Genomic DNA, 25,990 nt, shown 5'->3' on the forward strand with positions numbered 1-25,990 from the left:
GGAAATTCTTAAAATGAGACTCCAGGGCCTTGTGATCCCAGGCTACTGTCTGCAGGAGGCCACCTCCTCCATGAAGTCTCCCTGTTTTTTCGTTCCCTAAAGCATTTCATCCATCATATTTCATTTTGACCCAACGACCTCATGCTGGATCCTTTACTGCATTGTAGGCTATTTTACTTGTTCCAGGTACATGTCTCCTCCACAACACTCCACAATACTGCCTCTTCCAGGGCAGGACCCCTGTCTTGGTCTCACAGACTCTTAAGGCAGGAAAGAACTTTGCGTATCACCTGGCCCTACCTTCCTAGTTTGAGTAACCCAACTATCAGACTCTTAAGTTTATCCAAGTCTGCTAGCCTCCTGGGATCATCCTTCTCTCCATGTTCAGTTAGAAGGACACACCTCATGCTGACCCCACCCCCGAGTACAATAGGAAACCCATGTCCTGAATTCCGTCTTTGGGAATTCTTGAGGGGCAATAGTGTGTAGTGTTTTAAAGAATGGCTTTGGAGCCTGGGTTCACATCCTAGCTCTGCCACTTATCGTGTGACCTTAGATAAGTTATTTAACTTTTATATACCTCAGTTTTCTTGTATATAAAATGGGGATAGTCAAAGCTCTTCCATCATAGGGTTAAATGAGTTAAATGGTATAAGCATTAAATGAGTTACCAGTAACATATGACTATAAAGCATTTAGCACTGTATCTGCCACTCCATAGTGCTATAGAAATATTTGCTTTTATTACCTGTTTCTGCTGAATTCTTGACCTACTGGGTGCCTCATCCCTTGCTCCTCTTATGCTGCCAGAATCTCTTCACTCTACAAAGCATCTCTAATTCAAGACTATGTGTGGTGGACTTTCTCTAAGCTTAAGGGAAACAGAAGCAGGCACACACCACACAGCCAGCAACTTAAAAATTGTGTCTTGGGCATCGCTGTTATTTAAAGTTGCCTGGTCATTCCTGCCACTAGGCATCTCTCAGCCACTGTCCAACTTTTCTTCTCTAGTGCCAGCTTGCTGCCTTGCTGTATATACCCATTTTCCATCAATACCTTCTCACATCTCCTCCCTCTTTCCCCTAGCCTATCACCCTGGAAACTCAAGATTTCATATGGAGGAATTATGTGCTCTTGCTAAGCCTCACGGCATGAGGGAAGCAGAGGAGCATGGGAAGGGGCAGGGAGACACATTTTTTCCCCAAAGAAACCTTGGAGGTAGTTTCCTAATCACGATATTCTCCAACTCACTACCATGGCTTAAGGAGGCCCAGCCAGGACCAGAGACACTCCCAGGGTTCTCCAGATAGGAAGAAGTTACCATCTCCCCAAGGAAAGCATTGTACACGGGGCAAAAGCTACATAAAGCCCACACTGCACAAAGCACTAGCCAGAAAGCAGCGTAAGTAAAACCAGCTTCTCTGTGCCATTTGCCCTGCATAATTTGTTACTAGGCCCAGATGACTGGGGAGTTATTGTTTTAGAGGGAGGGTCGGAGGTGATATTTTAGCCCATTAAGGCCTCTGTTTCCCAAGGCCTGACTTTCCTCTGGCACTGAATAGAAGTTTTTCTCTAGCTGCCAAGGAAGGCAGGATTTCAGCAGAAGGTAATTTATGTTAATTTTTTCCCTTTCTGGTCCATTAAGTTTTGTGATGTTAATATATCTCACGAGGGGCCTCACTGCACAAGCTGCTGCATCCTTCCAGGGGTGCAGCAGGGCTGCCTGCCAGCACAACCTCCAGGTCCTGTACCTGCCTTCCTTCACCAGCTGGGGACTCTCCACCATGAGGGGCATTAGTGGGAGAAGGGGTTGGCTCCCACCTACTCAGATGAAAGTTAATGGTTCCCTGCAGTGGGACCCCTGGAAGCCCTGGGAGGGCAACTGCTACCAACAAAAACCTTCCCTGGGCAGTTTCTTCCAAGTTCCTTTAACAATTCCGGTTCTAAACTCAGTTGGATGGAATATAATCCGGGGATCTCCTGAAAGGAGGCTAGGGTGGAATAAATTAAGCAACATACATACATTTCATGAGCATCCATTACATATGCTGTCTTGGGCTGGGGAGGAGGGATTGGGGATTATAAAGGGAATCAAAAACAATTCCTGCTTTCCCTTTAGTTGGGTGATGGGGGAGAAGGTAGATGTATCCAAGGATGGTCAGTTCTGTTATAAGGTGACTTGTGTGCACCGAAAAATCATGGAGCTTTGCAAAATCCCCCAGGGCTTATGGGAAAATGGGGATGGGGCACAACAGTGAAAACTTCACTGTTAAAAAGAGATAGGAACCTAGTAAAAATGGTAGCATAGCTTTATAGATGTTAAATAGTTTTAAAAAACAAACCATAAATACTGTGGTAAATATGGCACTTTGAAAAAGACCTGAAGTAGTGGAAGGAGGGTTATCTAAAATTTAATGAAAATTTGTAATGCCAGATGTGGATAGGTACGGCTCATGACACACGTGGTGAATTCAAGTAGTTTCGTTTACCACATGTGTTACGTGTGGTGTTGTATGTGTTTTGTGTATTTCTACCTGGGTTGGCTCAAATAAAGGCAATTTTCTGTGCCCACTTAGTGTTCTAGTGGATGAAGTGGTACAGAAGCAAACACAAAATTTGTGTTTTGGGCGGCCGGGTCGCTCAGTTGGTTAGAGCACGGCGCTCATAACACCAACATTGCCAGTTCGATTCCCACATGGGCCAGTGAGCTGTGCCCTCCACACCTAGGTTGAAAACAATGACTTGACTTTGAACTGATGGGAAACACACACTGTTCCCCAAAATTCCCCAATTAAAAAAAATTGCATTTTTACACAGATTGTTCCCTAATATATCAATCACTTTGGACCAAATTCACTTTTTCAAAACAAGCCTTATATAAGCATAAGATATAAGACATATATATGCTATATACCAAATTCTATAATATAGGTTTGTAACAGGATAATTTAAGATACTAATTCATCTATTCGCGCGCGCTCTCTCTCTCTCTCTTTTTTTCTCATCCCTATTCCAACAAGGTAGCCAAGTCCTTTGTAATTGTTTGCCTCAGGGACATTTGCAGTACACAAAACATGTAGTCAGTAAATCCATAAACAATGCGTGAGTCTCTCTTGTGCACCAGGCAGGGTTCTGGGCACAGGGAATAGAGCCGTGAACACAACCACAAGGCCTTTGCCTCCAAGGAGCAGGGGTTTTGGTGGGAGAGGCAGACAATGAACAAATACACATGGAACAGAACGTCAGGCAGTGAGAAGTGCTGCAAAGAAATACAGAGCATTATAAGTGGCTAGAGAGCAACTGGATTGGAGGGGGAGGACATGACTCCTTTTTCAAAAAGTTGGGGCAGTTGTGGGAGGGGAAATACTTGAGCAGAGATCTAAATGAAGTAAGGGAGTGAGCCACGTGATTAGTTAAGGAAAAAATGTTCAAGGCACAGGAAAAACAAGTGCAAAGGCCCTGAGGAAGAAACATGCTTGGTATGTGTGAGGCCAGGGGCTGCAACTGAGTGGGAGATGGCAATGAGATAGGAGGCATAGCAGGGGACCTGGTTACATAATGTCTAGACCATGGTCAGGTCTGGGCCTTTTTATTTTGTCAGTATTGTGGGAAATCATTGGAGCATTTTGAGCAGGTGAGAGACATGATCTGACTGAAGCGTTAAAGGTTTCACTCTAGATCAGTGCTGTCCAATAAAATTTCCTTCAATGTTGAGGATACTCCATATCTACTCTGTCCAGTATGGCAGCCATTGGCCACGTGGGGCTGCTGAGCATTTGGAATGTGGCAGGTGTGACTAAGGGGTTACAATTTTAATTCGTTTAATTGTAATTATTTTAAATAGCCATATGTGGGTAGAGGCTACTGCATTAGACAGTGTAGTTCTAGATGTTATGCGTAAAATAGACTAAAAAGGAGTGAAAAGTGAAGCAGAAAGCCTAGTTAGGAGTGTAACAGTCTGAATAAGAGACAATGGGCGCTTGGCCTGAGCTGGCAGCACCGAGGGTGGTGAGAATTGGTTAGATTCTGGATATATTTTGAAGTAGAGGCAACAGGCTGATGGATTGAGTATTATAGAGTGTAAGAGAAAAATAATTAATCTTAGAACATAATTATTCTTCAGAAAAAAATTCTTAAGCTTTTGGCTTGTAGCTGAATGAACAGTGGTTTCATTTTCTGCCATGGGAAATAATGAGGAATGAGCAGAAAGTTTCCATTTTGTGTTGTTTTGTTTTTCCCCCAAACCCATGCTTATTGAAGGGACGGTACTAGGTTCCTGAAGTTGGCAGGAGAGAGGAGGGTGCCCTGGAGGACAGCCAGATTGGGAAGAAATCTAAAGTCAGGGATCTTCCGAGCTAAACCCCACTCCTTGGCAGTACCTCTGAGAGAGTGTACTAGACAGTCTGGGTCCCTGAGGACTCCCTGCCCCAAGTTTGGCCTTCAAACAGTAGAGCTTCTGATCTAAAGAGACCAGTGGGCTGGGATGATGGATGGTCAGTGGTGGCCTGTGTGGCTGACATGTGGAAGACCCTCTCTGACCCTGCCTGAGACATTGAGTTTTATGAGGGTGGGCAAAATGGCTGCACATCAGTGTTCAGCCTTAAGAGAGGGGTATTTGGAGTTCTCTTTAAGTGACTTTAAAGAAGAGAAAGAAGTGTAGCTACTTGAGAAGCATTGTGACTGGGCTGATGTTTAGGCTTGGCTATGACGATTAGGAAGAGTAGGAGGCAGAGTTAGGAATGGTGGGTGCTTCTACAGCATAGATTCCAGGTTGAGTCCAAAAGTCAAGTTCAGAGTTTCTTCTGGGATCTTCTCAAGGAGTATAAAAGATCCTTTCACTCAGGTCATTCTGTAAACATGTTAGGAATAACTTTTATTCTTTATTTTTTCTTTTAGAGGAGGGTGGGGGATATTTGTGCGAAGGCAAGGATAATAAATACTTTTCTCAAATAAAGAATGCGGAGTAAACAAATCTGGGTTTGAATCCCAGGTCCCTCTCACACGAGCTGTGTGACTTGGAGCAATTAACCTCAGTTAGTTAATTACTTTTTCTGAGCCTCAGCTTACTCATCCATAAAACGGGACCTCACAGGTTTGAAATGAGGAATACATAATGTATGTAAAATATCTTACATGGCACCTTACACAGGGTAAGAACTCAGTAAATGTTCCCTATAGTACCTTCTTGCGGTATGCTGCCCAGTGTCTCCTCTGTTCGACCTGGATTCTCCATGGCTTACTCAGATCCCTTCATGGCTTTTTCTCCCCTGCATTAAGTCTAAGCACCTACTTGTTATTAAAGCAAAATTCTCTCTTTGTCTGGTACCTTGTGATCTGAAAAAGCAGCTGTAAATAGGTGTGCTCCCTATGACGCAGCACTATTGGCATTTTGCTTTTTAAAGGTTAATGGCCAGTGCTGTACCTTTGGAAAGCTCGGCCTACAGCGCTCACCAGAAATTATTGTGCAGGGAGGCAGGGCTGAGAGGATGTGAGGAGGGTGTTGAAGAAGAGCTGTGGAGTGGGATGGTGAGCCTCGGTAGAGAGAATGGTACATTCTGGAACAAAAGATGGGCCATTGGAAGTCTCCAGCCGTGAGAGAGAGCAGGACTGTGGCTTCTCTCCAGCCCCCTTCCTGGTCTGTGTTCTTCTTGCCTGACCCTTCCCGAACAGCGAGAGCTCCTGAGAGGACTTGCGATGATAATTTGGTGCCTGATCATGCTTCAGTTGCAATTTATTTAAAGTTGACAATAGGGTTCCTGCCTTTTACAAGCAGATTTCTAGTACTTGAATCTCTGAGGCTGCATTTTTTTGCCTTGATGGAAAAGTAGTTAAATTTCACACTTATTATAGCATCTGACACCTGGTACCCTCCAGAGACTTTATAAAGCTAAGGAAATGAAAACTTCAGTACCACTGCAAAGAGGGAAGAGAGCGTAGAGACCCTGTCTCCCCTCCTCACAGGGGACAAAGGGCCAACCATCCATGCCTCACCTCCACCTCACAGGTGGAACCAGAGTTTTTTAGGCCAGTTTTCGAAGGGCTTTTTTTTTTTTTGGTCCTTAGAGAGATGCTAGCTTACAGCATCTCCTGCTTGGTCAGGATCTGCTTGAAAAATGGGTCAGTTTGGTATCAGCACGCCAGTGCTGTGGAGATGAGACCTCCAGACCCAGGAATCGTGCTCCAGCCCCGCACGCTTAGCAGCAGACAAGACCAGTCATAGAACCTAGATTCATCTTTGCCAAATGTTCCCAGGAGTTGAAATATGTGCGAGTATCTGCCCTGCGATGGGAAGCTGAGTACAGGATTTGGGGTATGGTTCACTGAGGAAAAGCGCCATATCATCCTTCCCAGCCCCACAACCCAGCTAGTCCTGATAGCCTATCCCTGATTGGGTCCCTGTGGAAAAAACAAAGCTTCATAGTCACAGACCTCAGTTCAAATTGTCCTCTGCCACTTAACTAGCCTTCAAACTTAATTTCCCCAAGTCTCAGTTTCCTCATCTGTGCAACAGGAATAATAATATTATTAGGGTAGTCTATTACCGTGGAACAATCTCAAAGTTAGTGGCATAAAAAAATGTTTGCGATGGACAGTGGCTGGACTTACTGTAGGGCTCACTTTGCTGTGTATACAAATGTGAAATCATTATGTCGTACACCTGAAACTAATATAATGTGTGTCAGCTCTATACTTTAAAAAAAAATGATTTGTCACGCTCACAGACTCTGGGGGTCAGTAATTTGGATAAGGCCCAGTGGGGATGGGTTGTTTCTGCTTCATGATATCTGGGGCTTCAGCTGGGGTGACTTGAAACTGGGCTCAGCTGGGACTGTTGACCAGAACCCCTGTTCATGGCCTCTCCACGGGACATGGGCTTCCACATGGCATGGTGGCCTCTGGAATCTGGGACTTCCTCCACGGTGACTCCAGGTTCCAAGAGTGAGTGTCCTAGCCGACAAGCAGGAACTTCATGGCCTTTTATGCCGTGGCCTTGGGAGTCACATAGCATCATTTCCACCACAAAGAAGTCACCAGCCTGCCCAGAATCAAGGAGAGAGGACACAGAATAGACCCCATCTCTCAGTGAGAGGAATATCAAAGAATCTGAAACCATGTTCTAAAACTGCTACCAAATCCTCCCTCACTTGGTTCCTGTGAGGAATGAAATAACAATCTTGTGCATAGTAGGGATTCAATAAATAGTATTCTATACCCCTCTATCTTCTTTATGCCTTTCAGAATAATTTGCACTCACTCCAAAGGAAAGGAACATGACCAGCATTGCCCAAATAACTAAAACTGATTCTGTCTTATGTCCCACTCTGGGTTATCACAGAGTCTGGAGAAATCATCCTACATTGCCAAATCTTAGGATGGTGACCTGGGGCAGGTAGGTGGTTTAGTGTTCCTTGGGTATTTTCAGAGTTACTTCACAGGATAGAACATTACAACAAAAAGGGGGAAAACCAAGTCCAGAGCTTGAATCATCTGGTGACAGAGAAGCTAGCCCTACGATTCTGTTCTAAGTATGTCCAAGCCCTGTGCTTAAAGATTTAAGCACCATTCTGTATTTGAGTGTGTCCTTCCTTCACGCCCTTCAAGGAAACCACCCTGGGAAGTGCTTGCATCTCTGATGGAAAGAGCAGTCCAATGAGGCTGAGAGACTGCAGCAGAGGAGGGCAAGGAAGCTTCCAGGTTTGGAGCCCATTCAGAGAACACAAATTCCAGATTTAAAATTTAATTCCAATTTTTTGAGGTCCAACTTCCATTTCCTCTTGGCAAGCTCACTTTTGTTCACAGAGAGGGTAGAAGCTCTAAGGGGCTCGGAGAGAGCCCTCTCTCACACCAAATCATTCTCACAGGGCCATGGGGAAGAGGTGAGTGTAAATGAATCAGGAACTTATAGCTTCTTTTTTCCCTTGAATTGTATAAGGGAACATAAATTAAGAGAAAAACTGCTACAGGAAAAAAAACGTGTGTAGGATTTTAGCTAACTTTGAGGCTTTGAAAGCACTTTTGGAATCATGTTGTAATGCTTTCTGTTAGGCTCATCGAGAGATGCTGGTGAACGGTGGACAATGAGAACCACATGGGACAAGCAGAAAGGCCCTGGGGATCAAGGAGAAAGTGATTGGGCGAAACGTTGTATATTAGTTATCTGTTGCTGTGTAACAAATTACCCACAGTGGCTTAAAAAAATAAACATTTGTTATCTCACAGTGTCTGAGGGTCAGAAGCTGAGCTGCCGCTTAGCGAGGTGGTTCTGGGCCAGAGCCTCTCAGGAAGTTGCATTGCCTGGGTCTGCAGTCATCTGAAGGCTTGGCTGGGGCTGGAGGCTCTACTTCTAAGATGAGTTACTGACGTGGCTGTTTGCTGGAAGTCTCAGTTTCTCCACAGTGATGCCTAAGATATGGCAACTAAATCTCAGAGCAAATGTTGACAGAGAGAGAGCGAGAGAGAGAGAGAGAGAGAGCCCAGACAGAAGCTGTACTGTCTTTTAATAACCTAACCTAATATCAGAAGTGACATACTGTTACTCTTGCCGTATTCCATTGGTCATATAGACTGAGTCTGGCATAGTGTGGGAGGGAACCACACCAGGTGTGAATACCAGGAAGCTGAAATCATTGGAGGCTAAATACAGATGGGAGGGACACAGAGACCGGGAGGGCAGGTGGTTCTGGGCTCCTCCCCTGAATGCTTTTTGGTTCAGAGAAGGGCAATCTTCCTATGATCTCCACTCTGTCTTCTCTTCTCCACCGCTAATGGGCTGTAAACTCTACGAGGACTGTGTAAATGTCTGTCATATTCACTGTTCCATCCGGTGCCTGGCCCATGCCTGGTATGTACTAAAGCCCTTGATAGATGTTTGTTGATTAATGTGACGCATAGGAAAAGACATGTGAATTCCAGTCTCATGAATGTGGACTTTGTATAGTGGGTGATGGGAAGTCACTGGGCAGGGCACCCTTAGAGCAAGTTTATGAGCAGGATCTTGCTGCTTCCCTTGCCTGGAACACTGTTTCTTCTGAACTCCTGCTCCTCACTCAAGGAAGGTAACTGATAACAGAACAAAGTCTTGGAGGAAGCTCTGTGTGTGTGTGTGTGTGTGTGTGTGTGTTCCAAACGTTCATATGGAAGGAACATATTCCAAGCCCAGAGCAAAGGAAAAAGAATGGGTGAAGATTCAAAGACATTTTGAGGTGGAGAAGAGGGACCTTTTAAGGCCACAGGGACAGAAAGGTGGGAGAGTGAGGGAGCTTTGCACTGCCTTGCCTCGCTACAAGGGGGCATATCTTAGTGAGGGGCTCTTTAGTTTCAAGAGATAGAAACCCACGCAAACTGGCTCAAGTTAAAGGGTGTTGATTGGAAGGCTGTAGTGGTTTGTAGCAGATGTTGTCCGTTGCTCTGATCAAATCCTCACCTCTACATGCCAGAGACGCTTACTGCAAACACCTGGGCCTGGGCCTGAGGGCTTTGTTCTGGGCACAGGAACACACTTGGCCTCTGCCCAGGGAAAGTGGGAAGTGCCAGGGAGTTAATGGCTCAGCTCTGGAAGCTGCTGTCAGCCAATGACAGAAGTGTGCGTGTGTGTGTGTGTGTGTGTGTGTGTGTGTGTGTGTGTGTAGACCAGCTTCCTCACCCCTCAGCAGGGACAACCCTGAGGCACTTTCCATGTTGTCTTCTAGATCTCCCAGCAGATCTGAGCTCCAGTTGTCCATGTAGTAACTTAATACCTTAGAAGCACCCTGTAAGTGGCTTCGTTCCTCTCTTTGTCTCACTTCCTTATTCCCCTACCAGTGTTTTCTGGAATCACCTCCCAAATACACTGGTTACACTCGAACTCCTGTTTTAGGGTCTGTTTTGGGGAACCCAAACCAAGACAGACATTTCACAAAACACAAGCACAGATGTCAGCCTTTAGGTCTTGCTTGTTGGAAATGAAAGACGGGCTGCTTTTCCAAAGCCCAGTATTGGGTTGAAGTGTCTACAAGATGCTTTCCCTCTTATAATATAGTTCCTGTTATTACTATGCCAACAGAGTCTCTGTCTCTTTTCTCCATCTTTTCAAAACCTGTCTTTTAATTGCTTAGTCTGATATATTCGTATGCCACAGTCCCTGCTCTGTCACTTATGCCCTTGAACTCATTTTATCATGTCTGATGTATCTGAAAGAGCTTCCTAAACTGTAAAGTGTTGAGCAAATGGAACAGATGAGGAAGAAGGGAGAAGAAGAAAGGGGAGCAAGAAGAAGAAAAAAGGAAGGGAGATGGAGGGCCTAGAAAGTAGAACATGTTACACAGAGTCAGACACAGAAGGCACGGTGGGGCGAGGGAAGGCAGGTTACAGAAAATGGCCAGAGCTTGGGCACTGAGCTTTTGCAGGAAGCCCGTGTTTAAAGAGGCCTGTGGAAAGCAGACGTGGGCCTCAGCTTGTAGCTGGTTCTTCAATTCCCCTTGACTGCATTTTAAGTAAACTCTTGCACTAGGCTGCCGAGGGTCTCACTGGGCCTGCAGTGCTGAGCCTGAGCTGCTCACAGTGCTGGGGGATGCTGTGCGACGGTCCTTCATTTTCCACTTCTGCTTCTGTATCCACTGGCATCTAGCAGGGTGGGTGCTGGGATGGGTGGCTCAGTGGACCTGCAGAACTGAGGCGTATGCTCTCCTGGGTGTGTGGCTCTCCAAGCATAAGGACCCTTCCCTGCAGACCACCAAACACACAGTATAGGCTTTCTTCAAGGCTGACATTCTGTGCTGGGGCAGTGGTGAGAGTGGGACTGGCGGAGTAGGGTGGGAGGGGCTTGGGTCAAAGGTCAGCAAGGCCAACCTAGCCCTCTGGGCTTTCTGGGGAGATGAGGCAAGGCCTGCAAATATGAAGAACAAAGAATGCACGGGGTGCTGGGATGAAAGCTCCCCTTGCTCTTTTCCCAAGAGGAGCTTTTGTGTTTCATGACTTCCTGGCGTCCTCCTAAGGGGTTAGGGTGTGGGGTTGCAGGGAGAACTGGACCCAGGGAAAAAGGCTGGGTTTGCTGCTTCTTGAGGTTGAGAGGCAGAGAATCATCAGTACACAGCCGAAATAAGCCTGGGGAGGGAGCGGTAAAAGGCTCAAACTACAGAATGAGACCATTTTGGGCGAGGAACGTCTTTGTTGTGTTCATGCATTCACGCATGCCTTCATTCAGACATCCGTCTCCTGGTAGGCATTCCTTAGGTGCCTGGGAGGTGCTCAGCGCTGATGCACAAAGCTTTCGGCAGGCAGTCAGGTTGCTGCCGCCCTTAGGGATAGTTCCCCTGCTGTGGTGAAAACAATGTTCTCTGTTCTCTGAGAAGCAAATTACAATTGTTCAGTCACAGGGGGTAGGTATGAATTCCAGACTTCCTCCTGTGGAGGGAATGAGCTGACAGGGGTAGGAGGCCTGGCCAGCCAGTACTTTCCTGCCCATCTCCACCCCCCCCCCCAGCCCCAAGGAGGGCACACTTGTGTTTTCCCAAGCAGGTCACTTTCACTTGGACATACTGCCTTTTTGCTTCCATGGTTCTTCACTCCAGCAGCACTCCGGCCCACAGAACAGTAGGGACTTGCAGGATGAGATCTTTTTCCTTCCTTCATCCTTTCTCTTTCCTTGCCTTCTGGCATTTCTTGAACATCTACCAAGAGCCCTCTACTAGGTGCCTTCCTTAAAGTCATTGAGGAGAAATGGAGCTTTCCAAACAAGAAGTATTCTGTCATTTTTCCTCTCTCTCACCTCAGGGAGTGAGGCAGAGATGTTTTTCCACTCTCTCTCTTTTTGTCTGCCTCAGTCTTGTTCTCTGAGGTCACAAAAGCTGGCCTTGGGCTCCCTCCTTGAGGAGAGTCCATTATCGCCCTCCCTTCCTTTCTCCACTGTCTCTGGCGCCTAAGGGCCAAATGAGGCTCAGGCAACCTAAGTTCTACTGTCTGTCTGTGGCCATCCCATCAGCACAGCCGTCACTGTCACTTTTGGGCCTCTGAGAGCCAAGGCACTTTCCTAATCCCCAGAGGAGACCAAAGCTACTCCAGCCTTCTAGATGCCAAAGGTCCCCTCCCGCGTGGCTCCTGCCCCAATAACCTACCCCCTTTGTGTTTGTGTGTGTGCGGGGGAGGGGGAGAGTTGGTTTGTTTCTGCCTCAGGCACATTTTCTCTGTAATTTTTGGAACCCAAATATAAGGGAAATCTCATTTGCTCTGTTCTGACTCATTTACAATTAAATACACTTGTTCCCATCTGTGTCTGTATACATCTGCATACATTTGCTATAGCATCGCCCTTAATTTTGGAAAATGATGCGGCTGGTGTTATTTTTACCCTGACTGTCAAATTGGCTGAGAAGACCAGTGGGTGTTCACGCACCCAGTGACAACCCCCACCCAGGCCTGTCCCTGAGGGAGGTGGTGACATTTCTCCCACGTGCAGGACATGCAGACCCCTGCCGGGTGCTGGTCATTATGGGTCCAGCTGCCAGGACTGGGCGTGTCCCTGTCTATGTCAGTGTCAAGGCCTCACTGCCCACAGAATGGGCCTTGACTGCCTGGGCCACTTGCTGGCAGCTGCTTCGCCAAGCATTGAATTTGGAGGTGGGAGTGGGGGTGCGGTTGCTGAGTGTTACCCAAGGAAGGTAACACTGAGGAAACACTGCCCGGTCATCTCAGCCATTCCCTCCCAGCCTGGGAGAAGTGAGGAGCTGTCTGTACCTTTCAGAGGGATGTGGTGGCATTTGTGGGTGCCTGCCTCACCTACGTACCTAAAAATACCACACCATAGTTGTCTACTGCTTTTTTTTTTTAAATCCAAGTTACATCGTAAAGATATTCACATTTAATGAGATGGTGGTGCCTGTCAGCACACTTGGAGCCCTTTTGATATTATCTCATTGAATAGTTTTATTTATACCCAAATACTAAAATAGTTCTTGGCCAACAAGAATTAAAGGATGCAGAAAATAAGACATCGACTGCTGCCAATCAGAAAAAAAGTTAATATCAAACGAGTATTTGAAATAATACTTACTTTCTGTTGAGCTACAACTTCTCTGGGAAATTCTGCGATGGGCAGTGCTGCTGCTGTTGATGAATAATTCAGATATCTTGGGGAAAGGCATTACTTCTAAGCCCTTGGACTCCATACTTCATGTTTCACCAACTACACCACTAGGAGACAGAGGATGATGCCAGAATCGTGCTGAGGCCTCTAGGTTGAGAAACACGATGCCATGGACACCAGGTACAACTAAGCGTTCTTTTTGTACTTGGCATTGTGTGGGTCTATGGACTCCACAGAGGTGGGGAAACCTCCAAACATGCCTTCAGAGAGCCTGATGCTTGGCCAATATATCCAGTCTAATGTTGAGAATCAGTTCGTTTCTCTCCTCTGGTGGGTTCCTGGGTATCTGCTTTCTCCATTGAGAGCCTCTGTTCAAGCTTCCTTACTGATTAAGGTCTTATCTCTTACTCAGTCTGTGAGGCTGAGTCTGAGTGGTTACCACACACACACACACACACACACACACACAGAGTCATTAATCATTTTTAGCACTTGGAGGCAGAGCCAGCTGCTCCTTAGGCAACCAAACCTATTATAAATGACCCCCTTTGCCTAGGTTCTACCCTACAATGCCTTTTTAAATTTCTTCTCTTTTGCCTGGTCAACTCCTTGCCATTCCTCGGGTCTTGACTTAGACACTACTTTCTCCAAGAAACCAGGCTGGGCTGGGTGGCCCTGCTCTAAGTCCACACAGCAGTGTAGTGTAACTGCCTGGAGATGTGTCCGTGGTCCCACTGGACTGTATGCTTTCTGCAAGCGAGAGCTGTGTCTGTCTTATATCTCTTGTGCTTAGAGCAGGGCCTGATGCTTGGTAGCTGTTCAATAAACGTGTATTAAGTGAATGGATGAATGAATGCATTCATAAATTAAGTCGTTTTCTAGAATCCAAGCTCCACAGTGTCATCTGTACCTAGTTCACTCTATGATAGAAATCAGTGTCCTTCGAAAGAAACCGATATGCTTAGCAATAAACATGTGTAGAGGTGAACATCTAGATATATCTACTCTAGATATATCTACTAAATGAAACAGTATGACAGTAATGGTTGGAAATAATCTGGGATAGTAGAATAACAGGTGAATTTAATTTTCTTTTTTTACTTGTGTGTGTTTTCTAACTTTTCTACAATGATTGATATATATATATATATATACAAAATTATATTTATAAAATTATATATATATGACAAAAGGAGTTCAAAAAAGTATATCCTTGCCTTCAAGGATTGCTCCTTCATCATCATCATCATCAAAACTGCTATCATCTGTATAACATGCACAATTATATAACTGTCCTAAATTCTTTTTAAAAATTTGCTTTAAATGCCTCTTCCCCTTCCTAAGAAATAATAATAATGATAAATAATATTTATTTTGAAGCTGTTGTGTGAGCATAGTCCTCTGAGAAATACACACCAAGATGTGATTAGGCATGCAAGAGATTAATGGGGAAGCATCTGTGAAGGATAAATGGAGAGGGAGCTAGGGAAGATGGTGAGAGTCTTCTGACTGTGATGTAGGTTTGACAATCTGGAAAAGGAGATGGGCAATAAGGGAAGGTTGGGTAAAAAGAGCTTCAGACTGAAGTGCAGTTCTGAAAAAGTCTCTGTCAGGCTGATTGGGAGTCCCTGAGCAAAGGTTGTCCCTCAGATGAAAGGATAAATAAAATGTGGCAAATACGTACTGTGGAATATTATTCAGCCTTAAAAGGAAGGGAATGCTGACATACTACAAGATGGCTGAAGCTTGATGGCCTTATGCTAAGCAGAATAAACCAGTTACCTATGAGGTACCTAGAGTAATCAAACTCATAGAAGGTAGAATGGTGGTTACCAGTAGCTGAGGGGCGGGAGGGGGAAATGGGCAGTTAATGTTTAATGGGTATGGAGTTTCAGTTTAGGAAGATGACAGAGTTCTGAAGATGAATGTTGGTGATGGTTTTACAACAATGTGAATGTACTTAATGCCACTGAACTGTATACTTAAAATTGGTTAAAATAGTAAACTTTATGTTATGTATATTTTATCTCACACACGAAACAGTTGCCCATTAAAGGAGTCCTGTGTTGGGCAGGAATGGTCCAACTCTGGTACCCCTGCTGTGTTCAATCATAGGCTGAGAGAAGGCTGGAGGAAGCATGGCCTTGGTGTGGATGCTGTGATGGATCCCAAGGGCAGGGAACTCTGCTTGCTGCTCTAATTCTCTCAAAGGGAAATCCCAGCGGTGTATCTCCATGGCTGCCATAACTGTGTAATGCCTCTGGAGTCAGACTATGTTTCAATACCCAACTCTGGCACTTTCTGGCTCTGTGATTATGGAAAAATTATTCAACTTCCCTGTGCCTTGGTTTCTTTATCTAGAAAACATGGTTGTTGATATTAGTAACTACCTTATAGGGTATTACATACATGAGCTAATATGTAAAGTGCTTAGAACATTGCCTGGCATAAAGTATGCTACTTGTAAACATTTGCTAGTATCATCATGAAGCATTTTCTGAGATATAGGCACCGTAATAATGTTTTACAGAGACGACTTCATAAGAGCCTCCAACAACCCTAAGAGTCAGGTAATAATCTCTTCATTTAGAGATGGGGAAACTGAGGCTTGGTGAGACCACCTAGTCCATAAGAAGTAGAGCACCGAGGAGCACTCTACTTGCCAAGCTTTACCTGGCACTTCCCCCAGTTGGTTTTAATTGGCTCCCCAGAATTGATAGCAAGGATGCTCCTGTACTTCTGACCCATGAATTTACAGCTCTTGCCCACTTGGGAGTACGTGGATGGTGAGAAACAGGGTCTTTTGGGCCATATCCACCCCTATTTTGTCCTTAGTTATCAGAATTTAATAGAGTACTATTTTCTTGGTTTGGCCCATAGGAAGAGGCTGCCTTTCTGCTGTAGGTCTAGAGTTATAACAACTCCTCCCACCATTGCCATAAAAATGACCACAGTTTCCTAATCCAGAAATGCGGTTTCTCTGAATTGCATTTCTCTATCTAGTCAATTGACATACATCAGTGAAGTGCCTACTTTGTGCTGGTTACTGTGTTGTGTGCTAGGGATAAGGAGGTGAATGGATACCTTCCTTTAGGAGCTCACAGATGTGGGCAGGTGGGGTAGATGACAGGTAAACATGTCATTGCAATACAGTGAGATGAGCCTTGAGAGAGGTATGTAACAGGCTTGAATATCTGGGAGGATGTCAGAATCTGGAAGAAAAGGGAGAATAAGTGTGGGGGCAGGGAAGTGGGTGGCTAGAAGAGGAGGAAAGTCATTTCAAGCTGAAGTAATTAGGGGCTTCAACTAGCAAGGCAGGTCTGAAGACCTCGGTAGACCTCCATCCCTCCAAAGCTCGGGGAATCCATGCAGGAATGGAGTGGGAATGAGGTTGAAAAGACAGGCAAGGACCATTTATTCATTCTGCACCTCCTATGTGCTAGACATTGTTCTAGGTACTGGGGATGAAACAGTAAATAAGACAGACAAGGTCCAAGCTGTCAGGCTGCATTCTAGAAGGAGAAGACCAACAATAAACAAGTAGATAAAAATAAATAATTGTGGACGGTGACGTGCTATGAAGAAAATACAATGGGGTGATGGGACAGAGAGTGACTAACTACCTTAGAGTGGGTAGTCAGGGAGATCAAATTGAGGAGGTGACATTTGAGTTGAGATCTGAATAAGAAGTCACTGTCACAGAGAAATATGGGACAAGAGACCCCCAGGAAGGGGAAAGCTGGTGGAAAGGAGCAGATCCCAAATGGTCCTGTAGGCCACATTAAATTATTCTAACAATGAGAAGCCATTTGAAGCCCTGTTCTCCTGGGCCTCAGCTTTGTCAATGGAGACATATGACACCTTCTCTCCACTCCTTAAACCTAAAGATCCTTTGGAGGGCAGGGCAGTCAGAAGACATTGTCCATCACTAAGTAAAAAGGGCTTTCCCCCCCGAGAGCCAGATATTTAGGTGAAAGTTTAAGGTGAGAGCAAAATGCTGAGGGCAAATGATGGTAGTCAGGGGGTCACAGCCTCATCTTAAGCAAATTAATGAAAGGATCTAAGGAGACCTTGTTCTGTACACCGTGTTATGACCCATGAGGCAGAAGAAACTGGGTTCGTTGCTATGTCTAGTCCTGGAGGCACTGATGGGTTGTTGCTCAGCACAACAGGAAGATGTCTTCCGAATTCATAACTCCTGCCGGTCCTGTGCTGGGCTGTGGGCGGCGGGGAGATGCAGTAATAGGGTGGCCAATGTCATTTGCTAAACTGAGTGTTGCAAAACCCAGAAAATCCCAAGAGGGACTTCATTGAGGGCTTAAAGCTCACTTTCCATGGGATTTACTCTGCTAGATAAAGTGTGGCAAGTTGTGGGGGCTCAGCCCACTTTCCTCTCTGAGTGCAGAGAAGTTTCTAATATTCCATCTGGCCTGGATTCTCTCCTTCAAATTCTTTAGCAGTTTCCTGCTGCCCTCAGAATGAAGTTCAAAAGAATTTATTAGCATGGCATGATTCTAATCCTAGTCACTTCTCTATTCTCTTTGATTTCATTGTGCCTTTCTACTTTACAGCGCAGCCATATCAAACACCTTGCTTTTCCCCAGAATCCACTATGTTCTCTTGCCTCCTGCCTTTGCACAGGCTGTTCCTTGATCTGGAATATCTTCCCTTCCTCTCCAACCCCACTGAGCCTGGATAACTCCTACTTGTCCTTCAGGCCTCAGCTTAGATATCAGAAAGTCTTTCTCAGCCCACAGACCTGGGCCTGGAGCTCAGTGGGCCCACAGCACTCTTCCCCTCCTTTTTTTTTTTCTTTCAGTTTTATTGAGGTGTAACTGACACTCTTTGTATCCTTTTTTTACTTACTTAACAACTTATGTGCAGCTCATCCTTTAGGTCTCCCGAGTCCTCCCAATCTATACCAGTCTCCTCTCTTATACATTTTCACATTATTTTTCTTTCATAGCTCATATCACAATGCATAGTGATAGGTCTGTGAGAATGTTTAATTAATGTCTTTCTCCTCCACTAATCTGTAAACCATGGGCTATGTGTCTTGTCTGTTCACCATTGTATCTCAAGAGCTTGGCACATAAATATTTACTGAATGAATGAATGAATGAATGAATGAATGAATGAAAACCTCCCACAACACATGGAGCTTGCTCCCAGCACAGCACTTAGCTCATTATATTATAAAAGTCTATGTGCTTCTCTGTCTCTTTCCAGCTACCTTGTAAGCTTCTTGAGGGAAGAAATGTTTTGCCCACTGTGATTTCGCAGTCCTTGGTACATTGCCTGGCAATTAGGTACTTTTTGAGAAGATGAATAAATGAATGAATGATGACAGGTACTCACTCATGCTCCCTTATAATTCATTCTTAATACAGCAAAGTGACCTTTTAAAAATGAAAATAAGATCATGTTCACTCTGCTTCTTACTCCCCCAGGGGTTTCCCATTGCTCTACAAGGACAACCCAAACTCCATACCATCACTTACCTACTTCTCTGACCTCATCTAGTACTACTCTTTTCCTCATTGACTACCTCTCAGCACACTAGACTTCCTCTGTTCCTTGAATGTGTCAGGCTTATTTCCAACCCTAGGGCCTTTGCACTTGCTATTTCCTCCTCTGGGATATTCTGCCCCATCACAGGGTTCATTCTGGCCATTCAGGTCTCAGCTCAAACATCACCTTTTCAAGTAATGCCTTTCCTCATCCCTGTACCTACAAGTGCACGCCTCCTCCCCATCACTCTTAGTACTTACCACTATCTGAAATCATATTGTTCATTTAATTGTTATCCACTTACTGTCTTTCTCCCTCTCTAGAATGTAAATTTCACAAAGGCTGCCCACTGCTGTATCTCCGGGGTCTATTACAATGACTATCACATAATAGGTGCTCCAAAATATTTGTTGCTTAAATGGATGAATGAATATGGCAACAGCCTTCTGTGATGAATGGGCTGGTCCTGCCAGACTCATAGGCAGACATAAAGAAATAAAGAAGCTAGAATGGTGAGAACTGATAAAGGGGAGTCAGGACAGAATGTACGTTTGCCAGATTCTACTGTGAGCTCGTGGAATCGGGAATCCCAGGGCCTACTCAGCCCCGACTCCAGTCAACCCAGAATCAAATTCACCTTGGGTAAACCAAAAACAAAGGCTGCCCCAGCTTCCACTTTAAGTTCTCCTGTATTCAGAGGGCCCATACAGGGCCATGTAAAGGTTCCTGACGTGTATCTCTGCTGTGTCCCAACAAGTTTTCTTTTTCTCAAAGTTTCTTGAAATGTAGAAAAATTGTTATGCAACAGAAGCAATGAATGGAGACAAACGACTCATTTGAGACCTAAAGTGTATTAATTTAATTGAGTTTATATTATAATGCAACAATTTTTATTTTGATAGTACTTTTTATACTCCTACAAAAATCTTTAAAATGCCAGACAAAAAATGAATTTTTAGAATGGTAAATACAAAGAATCAGGTTTCCATAATAAAGTCCACTGATACTTTAAGGAGAATAAAGCACAACTCCACTCTTCCAGCTCCCTCCTCTTTTTAAAAAGACTTCTTTTTAGATATAATTTTGCCTGGTTGTCATAGTCTAACATTTTTCCTTTTAGATTCTCTTTCTCCATTGTTATCAACAAAAATGTGAGCATGGAAGGGGTAGGAAAGTATTTGTTTCTGTGTGCATATCTTTGATGGTATCAGAGCGAAAAGAATCATGAACACCTACTGCTGATGACTTTAAGAACTCAATGTTGATTTCATTTTCTGTGGGGAAGATGAATAACATGAATAAAGAGAACCTTACACATGTTTCACGAGTGCGAAGGGCCTAAGTTTGGTTCTTTTATTTAAAACTTAACTCACTGGTGAAAGCCAGCAGCATCCTCTATTATAATAGAGGAGGCCTGGAAGGGAGACAAGTGAGCCCCCATCCTACCTCCCACAGCCCCACCCCCAAAGCCCCCAACTTGTCAATCTGCTTGAAGCTGTGCAAGAAGACAAAATGTATATAGCATAATAACCAGGCATTTTAATTACAGTATAGTCTTGACATGAAAACTATTTTGAATGTGGCTTTTCAACAAAGATTTTTAAAAAGCCATTGACATTTCAGAAACTAAGTGGGGGTGGTTAAGAGCCTGTTTCTGGATTCTGGTAGATCTAGGTTCCTGCACCGTCACATGCTCCCAGTGTGACCCAAGCCTGTTTTCCCATTTATAGGATGAGGAATACAATCGCAATTAGGGAAGGATTGTTGAGAGGCTTGGATAAAATGTGCAGTTCTTAGCACAGAGCCTGGCACGTACCAAAGACTTAGTAAATATGAGCTATTATTACTTTTAGTCATTGAGTGTTAAAATAATAATTATTGTATGAGTGAATGAATTAATGAATGAGTTGTAAGTATACTTTACTTTGTTTTCTGCTCAAGTTTAGACTAGGTATCAGTGATTCTCAACTCTAGCTGCACATTAGAACCACCCAGGGAGATTTAGTCCTTAACTAAGAACAGCGGAATCTGAACCTGTGGGTGTGGTCCCTGGGTATCATTTTTAAAAAGCTCTCAAGGTGATTCTAATATGCAGCCAGAGTTGTGAATTACTGAGCTAAACAGAAATGAGGAAAATACCAATATTAACTAAGCTAATAAATAAAACTGCCAGAGTGGGCAGGGCTTTTTCCCCCCCAACCCATCTGAAAAGGAACTGAAAGGCAGCCAGAGCCACTCGGCTTCCAGTTGTCTTTGACCCTTGTGGTCCCACCTTTGGGTTCCACCCTTGGTTCTACCTTTAGTTTTTATCTGACTCTTTCCAAATCTGACTCCCTTTGTTGGCTTTCCCCAGACTAAGCGATGAGTCGCTTTGATTTCTTCTAAGGAACTTAATGGGGCAAGCGTTGCTTATCATTTCATGGCCACAAGAGGTAAAGATTTTCTTTCATTCCAAAGTTGCCAAGTCAGTCCTCATCTTCATCATTCTTGGATTTTCACTCATTTTGGTTCTATCTTCCTTAAGGACTGTGGAGTGTCTCAGATGAGGTCACACCCAGGAAAGTGCTTTGTAAACTGTAAGCTATTTAATAGCACAATGTAGAAAAATAACAAAGCCCTCATAACGTAGAGAATTTTTAACATGATCTCTTATAGTTCATCTTTATTGATGTTTTGACATTATTTGTGTTATTTTTTAGAGTACTCCATTAAAGTCTTGCTAATTGACTTTTTTGTTGTTTTTTTCCTTAGCATATTTGGTGCAGCTTAACTCTTGTGATTATGTGCATGTGTTCCACAACCTAAAGTAAGTTGAAACCTGAAGTTTCAACCCAAATGTCATCAATTGATATTAGTGACCCGTCCTTGGTTTCAATGACACTTGATTTTCCTCCTATATCTATGGCTATCTACGGCCATTCATTCTTTCTGCAAATATATATGTATATATATATATATATATATATATATATATATATATATATATATATATATTTTAAGATTTTTTTATTGAGGGAAGGGGAACAGGACTTTATTGGGGAACAGTGTGTACTTCCAGGATTTTTTTTTCTAAGTCAAGTTGTTGTCCTTTCAATCTTACTTGTGGAGGGTGCCGTTTAGCTTCAAGTTGTTGTCCTTTCAGTCTTAGTTGTGGAGGGCGCAGCTCAGCTCCTGGTCCAGTTGCTGTTGCTATTTACATGGGGTGCTGCCCACCATCCCTTGCGGGACTCGAGGAATCGAACTGGCAACCTTGTGGTTGAGAGCCCCCATGTGTGAATTGAACCGGCAGCCTTCAGAGTTAGGACCACGGAGCTCTAACCGCCTGAGCCACCGGACCAGCCCTCTGCAAATATATTTAAAATGCATTTTATGTTCCAGGCACTGCGCTAAATTATAGAAGCAGAGAAATGAAAAAGTAAGACAAGATTCCTGTCCTCATGGAGCTTATAGTTTAATGGACATAGAAAATAAACCAGTAGACAAACAGGACAATTCTAGAGTGGGGATGAATGCTATAAAGAATCCAAATGCAGTCATGTGGTGGAGAGTGATGGCGGTCTGGGGGAGTACAGTCAAGGACTGACCAGGTGGCACTGAAACTGGCCCTCAAGAATGAGAAGTGGGGGGAGGGATAGATAGGCAGAGCACAGAGGATTTTCAGGGCAGTGAAAATACTTTGTATGGTACATGCATATATAGATACACATTTATACATTTGTCCAAACTTGTAGAATGTGCAAGAGTGAACCTTAATGTAAACTATGGACTTTGGGTGACTATGGTGTGTCAATGTGGGGTCTTAGTTTTAAGAAACGTACCATCTCTGGTGGGGATTTTGATATTGGGGGAGACTGCTTGTGTGGGGACAAGGGGTATATGGGAAATCTCTGTTTCTTCCTCTCAATTTTGCTATGGACTTAAAACTGCTCTTAAAGAAAAATGGCATAAAGGTTGGAAAAAAATTATAAGTGATCTCAAAAATCCAACATGTAAGTAGACACTAAATAAAATATTTAATTAACAAAAAGAGGATAAAAAGGAGCCAAGCTGAAGAGTTAGGGCAAAGAGATTTCCAAGTAGCAGGTACAGCAAATGCCAAGACACTGACATGGGAAAGGAATTGGTGCATTTTAGGAAAGGAGAGGAGGGTTGCAGAGGGTCTCCTGGTTTGGTTCTTCTTCTTCTTGAATGTTGGTCCTGGGTTTCCACCTCTTCTTGCCATATATTCTTCAGGTCCAGATGATGCCCACAATTCTCGCTGCATTTAGGGCCTTTCCTGAGTTCAGATTCGGATATACCCCTGTCTCCAGGATATCTCCTCTTAGATGTTTGGTAGGCCCGAAAACTAAGCACAACCAAAAAGAGCTCTTTGTCTGCATTGCTTTCCACTCCATCTCTGCATGTTTTACCTCTAGGGCTCTCCGTCTGGGTAAATGGCACCACTATTTCCTCAGGCTGATCAAGTCTGAAACCTTTACATTTAATCCATTGGCAAGACTGAGGATCCTCTGTCCTTTTGCATAGTTCACAAATCTACCCACCACTTTCCATCCCACTATGTTTATCTATTATATACTATCCCATATATAGTAAACCTAAAAGTCCTCCTATTCCCCTCCTGCGTCTAACTACTATGACACTTTGCTGTGTATCCTTACAGACTTGTAACTATGCATTCATTCAATGGAGTACCTGTTACCTGCCAGGCACTGTTCTAGCTGCTGTAGTCACAACAGTGAACAGAAGAGAAAAATATCTGCTTTAATGACACATTCTAGTAAGAAGACAGACAATAAGTAAATAAATAACCATATAATGTGTTAGGTGGTAACAAGTGCTAGGAAGTACAGTAGGGCAAAGAAATAAAATGGAGAAGGGAGGGAGGGGAAGTGGGTGCTAGTGTTAATTTACAAACAGTGGTTAGGGAAAGCCTCTAGGACCAGGTGACATTTGAGCAGAAATCTGAATGAAGCCATGGAGGGAGCTAAGGGACTGTCTGGAGGAAGACCATTCCAAGCAGAGGGAATTGGAAATGTAAAGGCCTGGAGGCAGGGAAGTGCTTGATGTGTTAAGGGAATGCCTAGGATGTCAGTGTAGGCTGGAGTGGAAAGAAGGAAGCAAAAGCCAAAGATGGGTCTGAGGTGGCTGGGCAAGATCATGTAAATTTTATTCAGAGCGATATGGGAAGAACTGGAGGGATTTGAACAGATGATACGTTTTAAATGGCTCAGCTGCTACGAGAAAAAAGCATTAAAACAAATATGTATTCATTGTTTAAACATAAAAGGGATATTATGTATATTGCTTTACAACCTGTTTTTTTCCAAAGTGAATTTTTAAAAAACAAAATATGGTCATGTTATCTCTTTGTTTAAAATCTTTTGTGACTCCCCATCCCTCTCACAATAAAATCTAAAGCCTTACAAAGCCCTATCTAGACTGGCCTCTGCCTACCTCACCAGTTCCCAAATCATAGAAGTTCTTTTCCTGGAATGGGGACTCAGGGCCTTCAAATGTGCCAATCCCTTGGTCTAGAATCAAACTCTTTCCTTCCCTCCCTACACACCTATCAGTGTCTTTTCTAGGTCCCACTTATTCTTTCGTTCATTTAGCCAATATTTATTGAGAAAACTACTATGTGCCAGGTACTATTGTAGGCACCAGGAACATAGCACTGAACAAAATAGACAAACATTCTGGCTCTCGAGGGGCTTAAATTCTAGTGGGAGGAAGACAGAAGAAAACAATAAGTAAAAAATATGAATATATATTCATATATATGACTATAAAAATATATGACTTTCTATGTCAGATATATATGACTTTATATGTCTCCTTAGGGAGACACACCCTAAGGAGAAAAATAAAGCAAGTAAGGAGGAATGGGATATGGGGGAATGGGTTGCAATTTTAGATGGGGTGGCCAAGAGGAAGCCTCACTAAGAAAGTGACAGCTGAGCAAAGACCTGGGGGAGGTGAGAGAGTGAGTCAGGCAGCTATTTGGAGCAGAGCATTGCAGGCAGAAAGCAAAGGCCCTAAGGTAAGAGCCCGCCTGATGTGTTCCAGGAATAGGAAAGAGGCCAGTGTGTCAGAGAAATGTGTTGGGGGCAGGTGAGCTCTGGAGGCTCTTATAAGGACCTCGCCTGTTACTGTGCGTGAGATAGGAGACATTGGAGGTTTTTGGGGCCTGGAGTGACATGTTCTGACTTACATTTTAATAGGTTCTTTCCAGCTACTGAATTGAGATTAGACTGAGGGAAGCAAGGGCAGCAGTAGGGAGACTAGTGAGGAGGCTCCTGGGCAATTCAAGCTAATTGATGATGATAGCTTGACTCAAGATGGTCATAGCAGAGATGGTAAAAAGTTGGTGGATTCTGAGTATATTCTGAAGGTGGAGGCATAAGATTTGCTGAGGAATTAGATAGAAAATGTGTGAGAGAAAGAAAATGGTGAAGGATGACTCCCAAGTTTTTGCTTAAACAACTCGAAGAATGGAATTGCCATTTAGTGAAATGAAGAAAACTGTGGGATTAACAGGTTTGAACAGAGGTATCAGGAAATCGGTTTTGGGTATTTACACATATAAAGTATGAGATGCCTAGATGCCTACTAGGTATCCAAGTGGAGTTATCAAACAGGGAGCTGGATGCGGGCGTTCAGAATTCAGGAGACAGGTTCAGGTTGAGATATAAGCCTGGAGTTAGCATATTTAAAACCAAAAGCCTGGATGAGATCACCAATGGGTTGATGGCAGACAGAAAAAGAGATCCAAGGATAGAGCCTGGGATACTCTAATAGCAGTTTTTAAACGTTTTGATCTCAAGATCCTTTTGTACTCTTAAAAATTTTTGAAGATCTCAAAGAGCTATTGTTTATGTGAGTTTATCTATTAGTGTTTACTGTATTATTACATGTTATCATAAATAACATTTAAAAAAGAAAAATCATAATGTTTTCTAAAAAGAAAGTTCCAGGAGAAGTGTCATTGTTTTGCATTTTTGCAAATCCCTTTAATGTCTAGCTTAATAAAAGGTAGCTGGATTCTTGTATCTGCTTCTGCATTCCGTGTGATGCCATATCATAAATCATGTATGTAGCCTGTGGAATGCTCTACTGTACTCCATGAGAGATCGGAAGTGAAAAAGGTAACTGATATTTTGGTAGTAGTATGAAAATAGTTTTTACCTTACTACTCCTTGACAAGGTCTCAGGAGTCTTTGAGAACTGCTGCTCTAACATTTAGAGATTGGGAAGAGTTAGGAGGAATCATCAAAGGAGACTAAGAAGCCAAGGAGTTCGGGGGGCGGGGGGGTGGGGGGGGAATCAGACAAGCTTGGTGCCCTGGAGGCCCAATGAAAACAGTGTTTCAAGGACAAGAGTGATCAAACAGATTCACCCGTGGATGGAGAGGAACCACTG

The 25,990-nt window shown here is 43.8% G+C and overlaps 1 protein-coding gene across 3 annotated transcripts in view; it reads left to right on the plus strand.

Moving 5' to 3' along the window:
• CTNNA1 (catenin alpha 1) overlaps positions 1-25,990 on the plus strand; it is a 268,908-nt gene that overhangs the window by 81,355 nt on the left and 161,563 nt on the right. The window contains exon 1 of one of the 3 annotated variants that reach the window (XM_081035631.1): positions 8,707-8,842. The exons of 1 other annotated variant lie outside the window; for it this stretch is intronic. In XM_081035631.1, the coding sequence (XP_080891757.1) occupies positions 8,797-8,842 (46 nt within the window). In that variant the 5' untranslated portion in view covers positions 8,707-8,796. Of the gene's footprint in view, positions 1-8,706; positions 8,843-8,957; positions 9,057-25,990 lie in introns of those variants that run through there. One more of the 3 variants, XM_081035628.1, reaches the window with a different exon arrangement.

This window comes from Rhinolophus hipposideros (assembly GCF_964194185.1).
Source record: "Rhinolophus hipposideros genome assembly, chromosome: 23".
Taxonomy (NCBI): Eukaryota; Metazoa; Chordata; class Mammalia; order Chiroptera; family Rhinolophidae; genus Rhinolophus; species Rhinolophus hipposideros.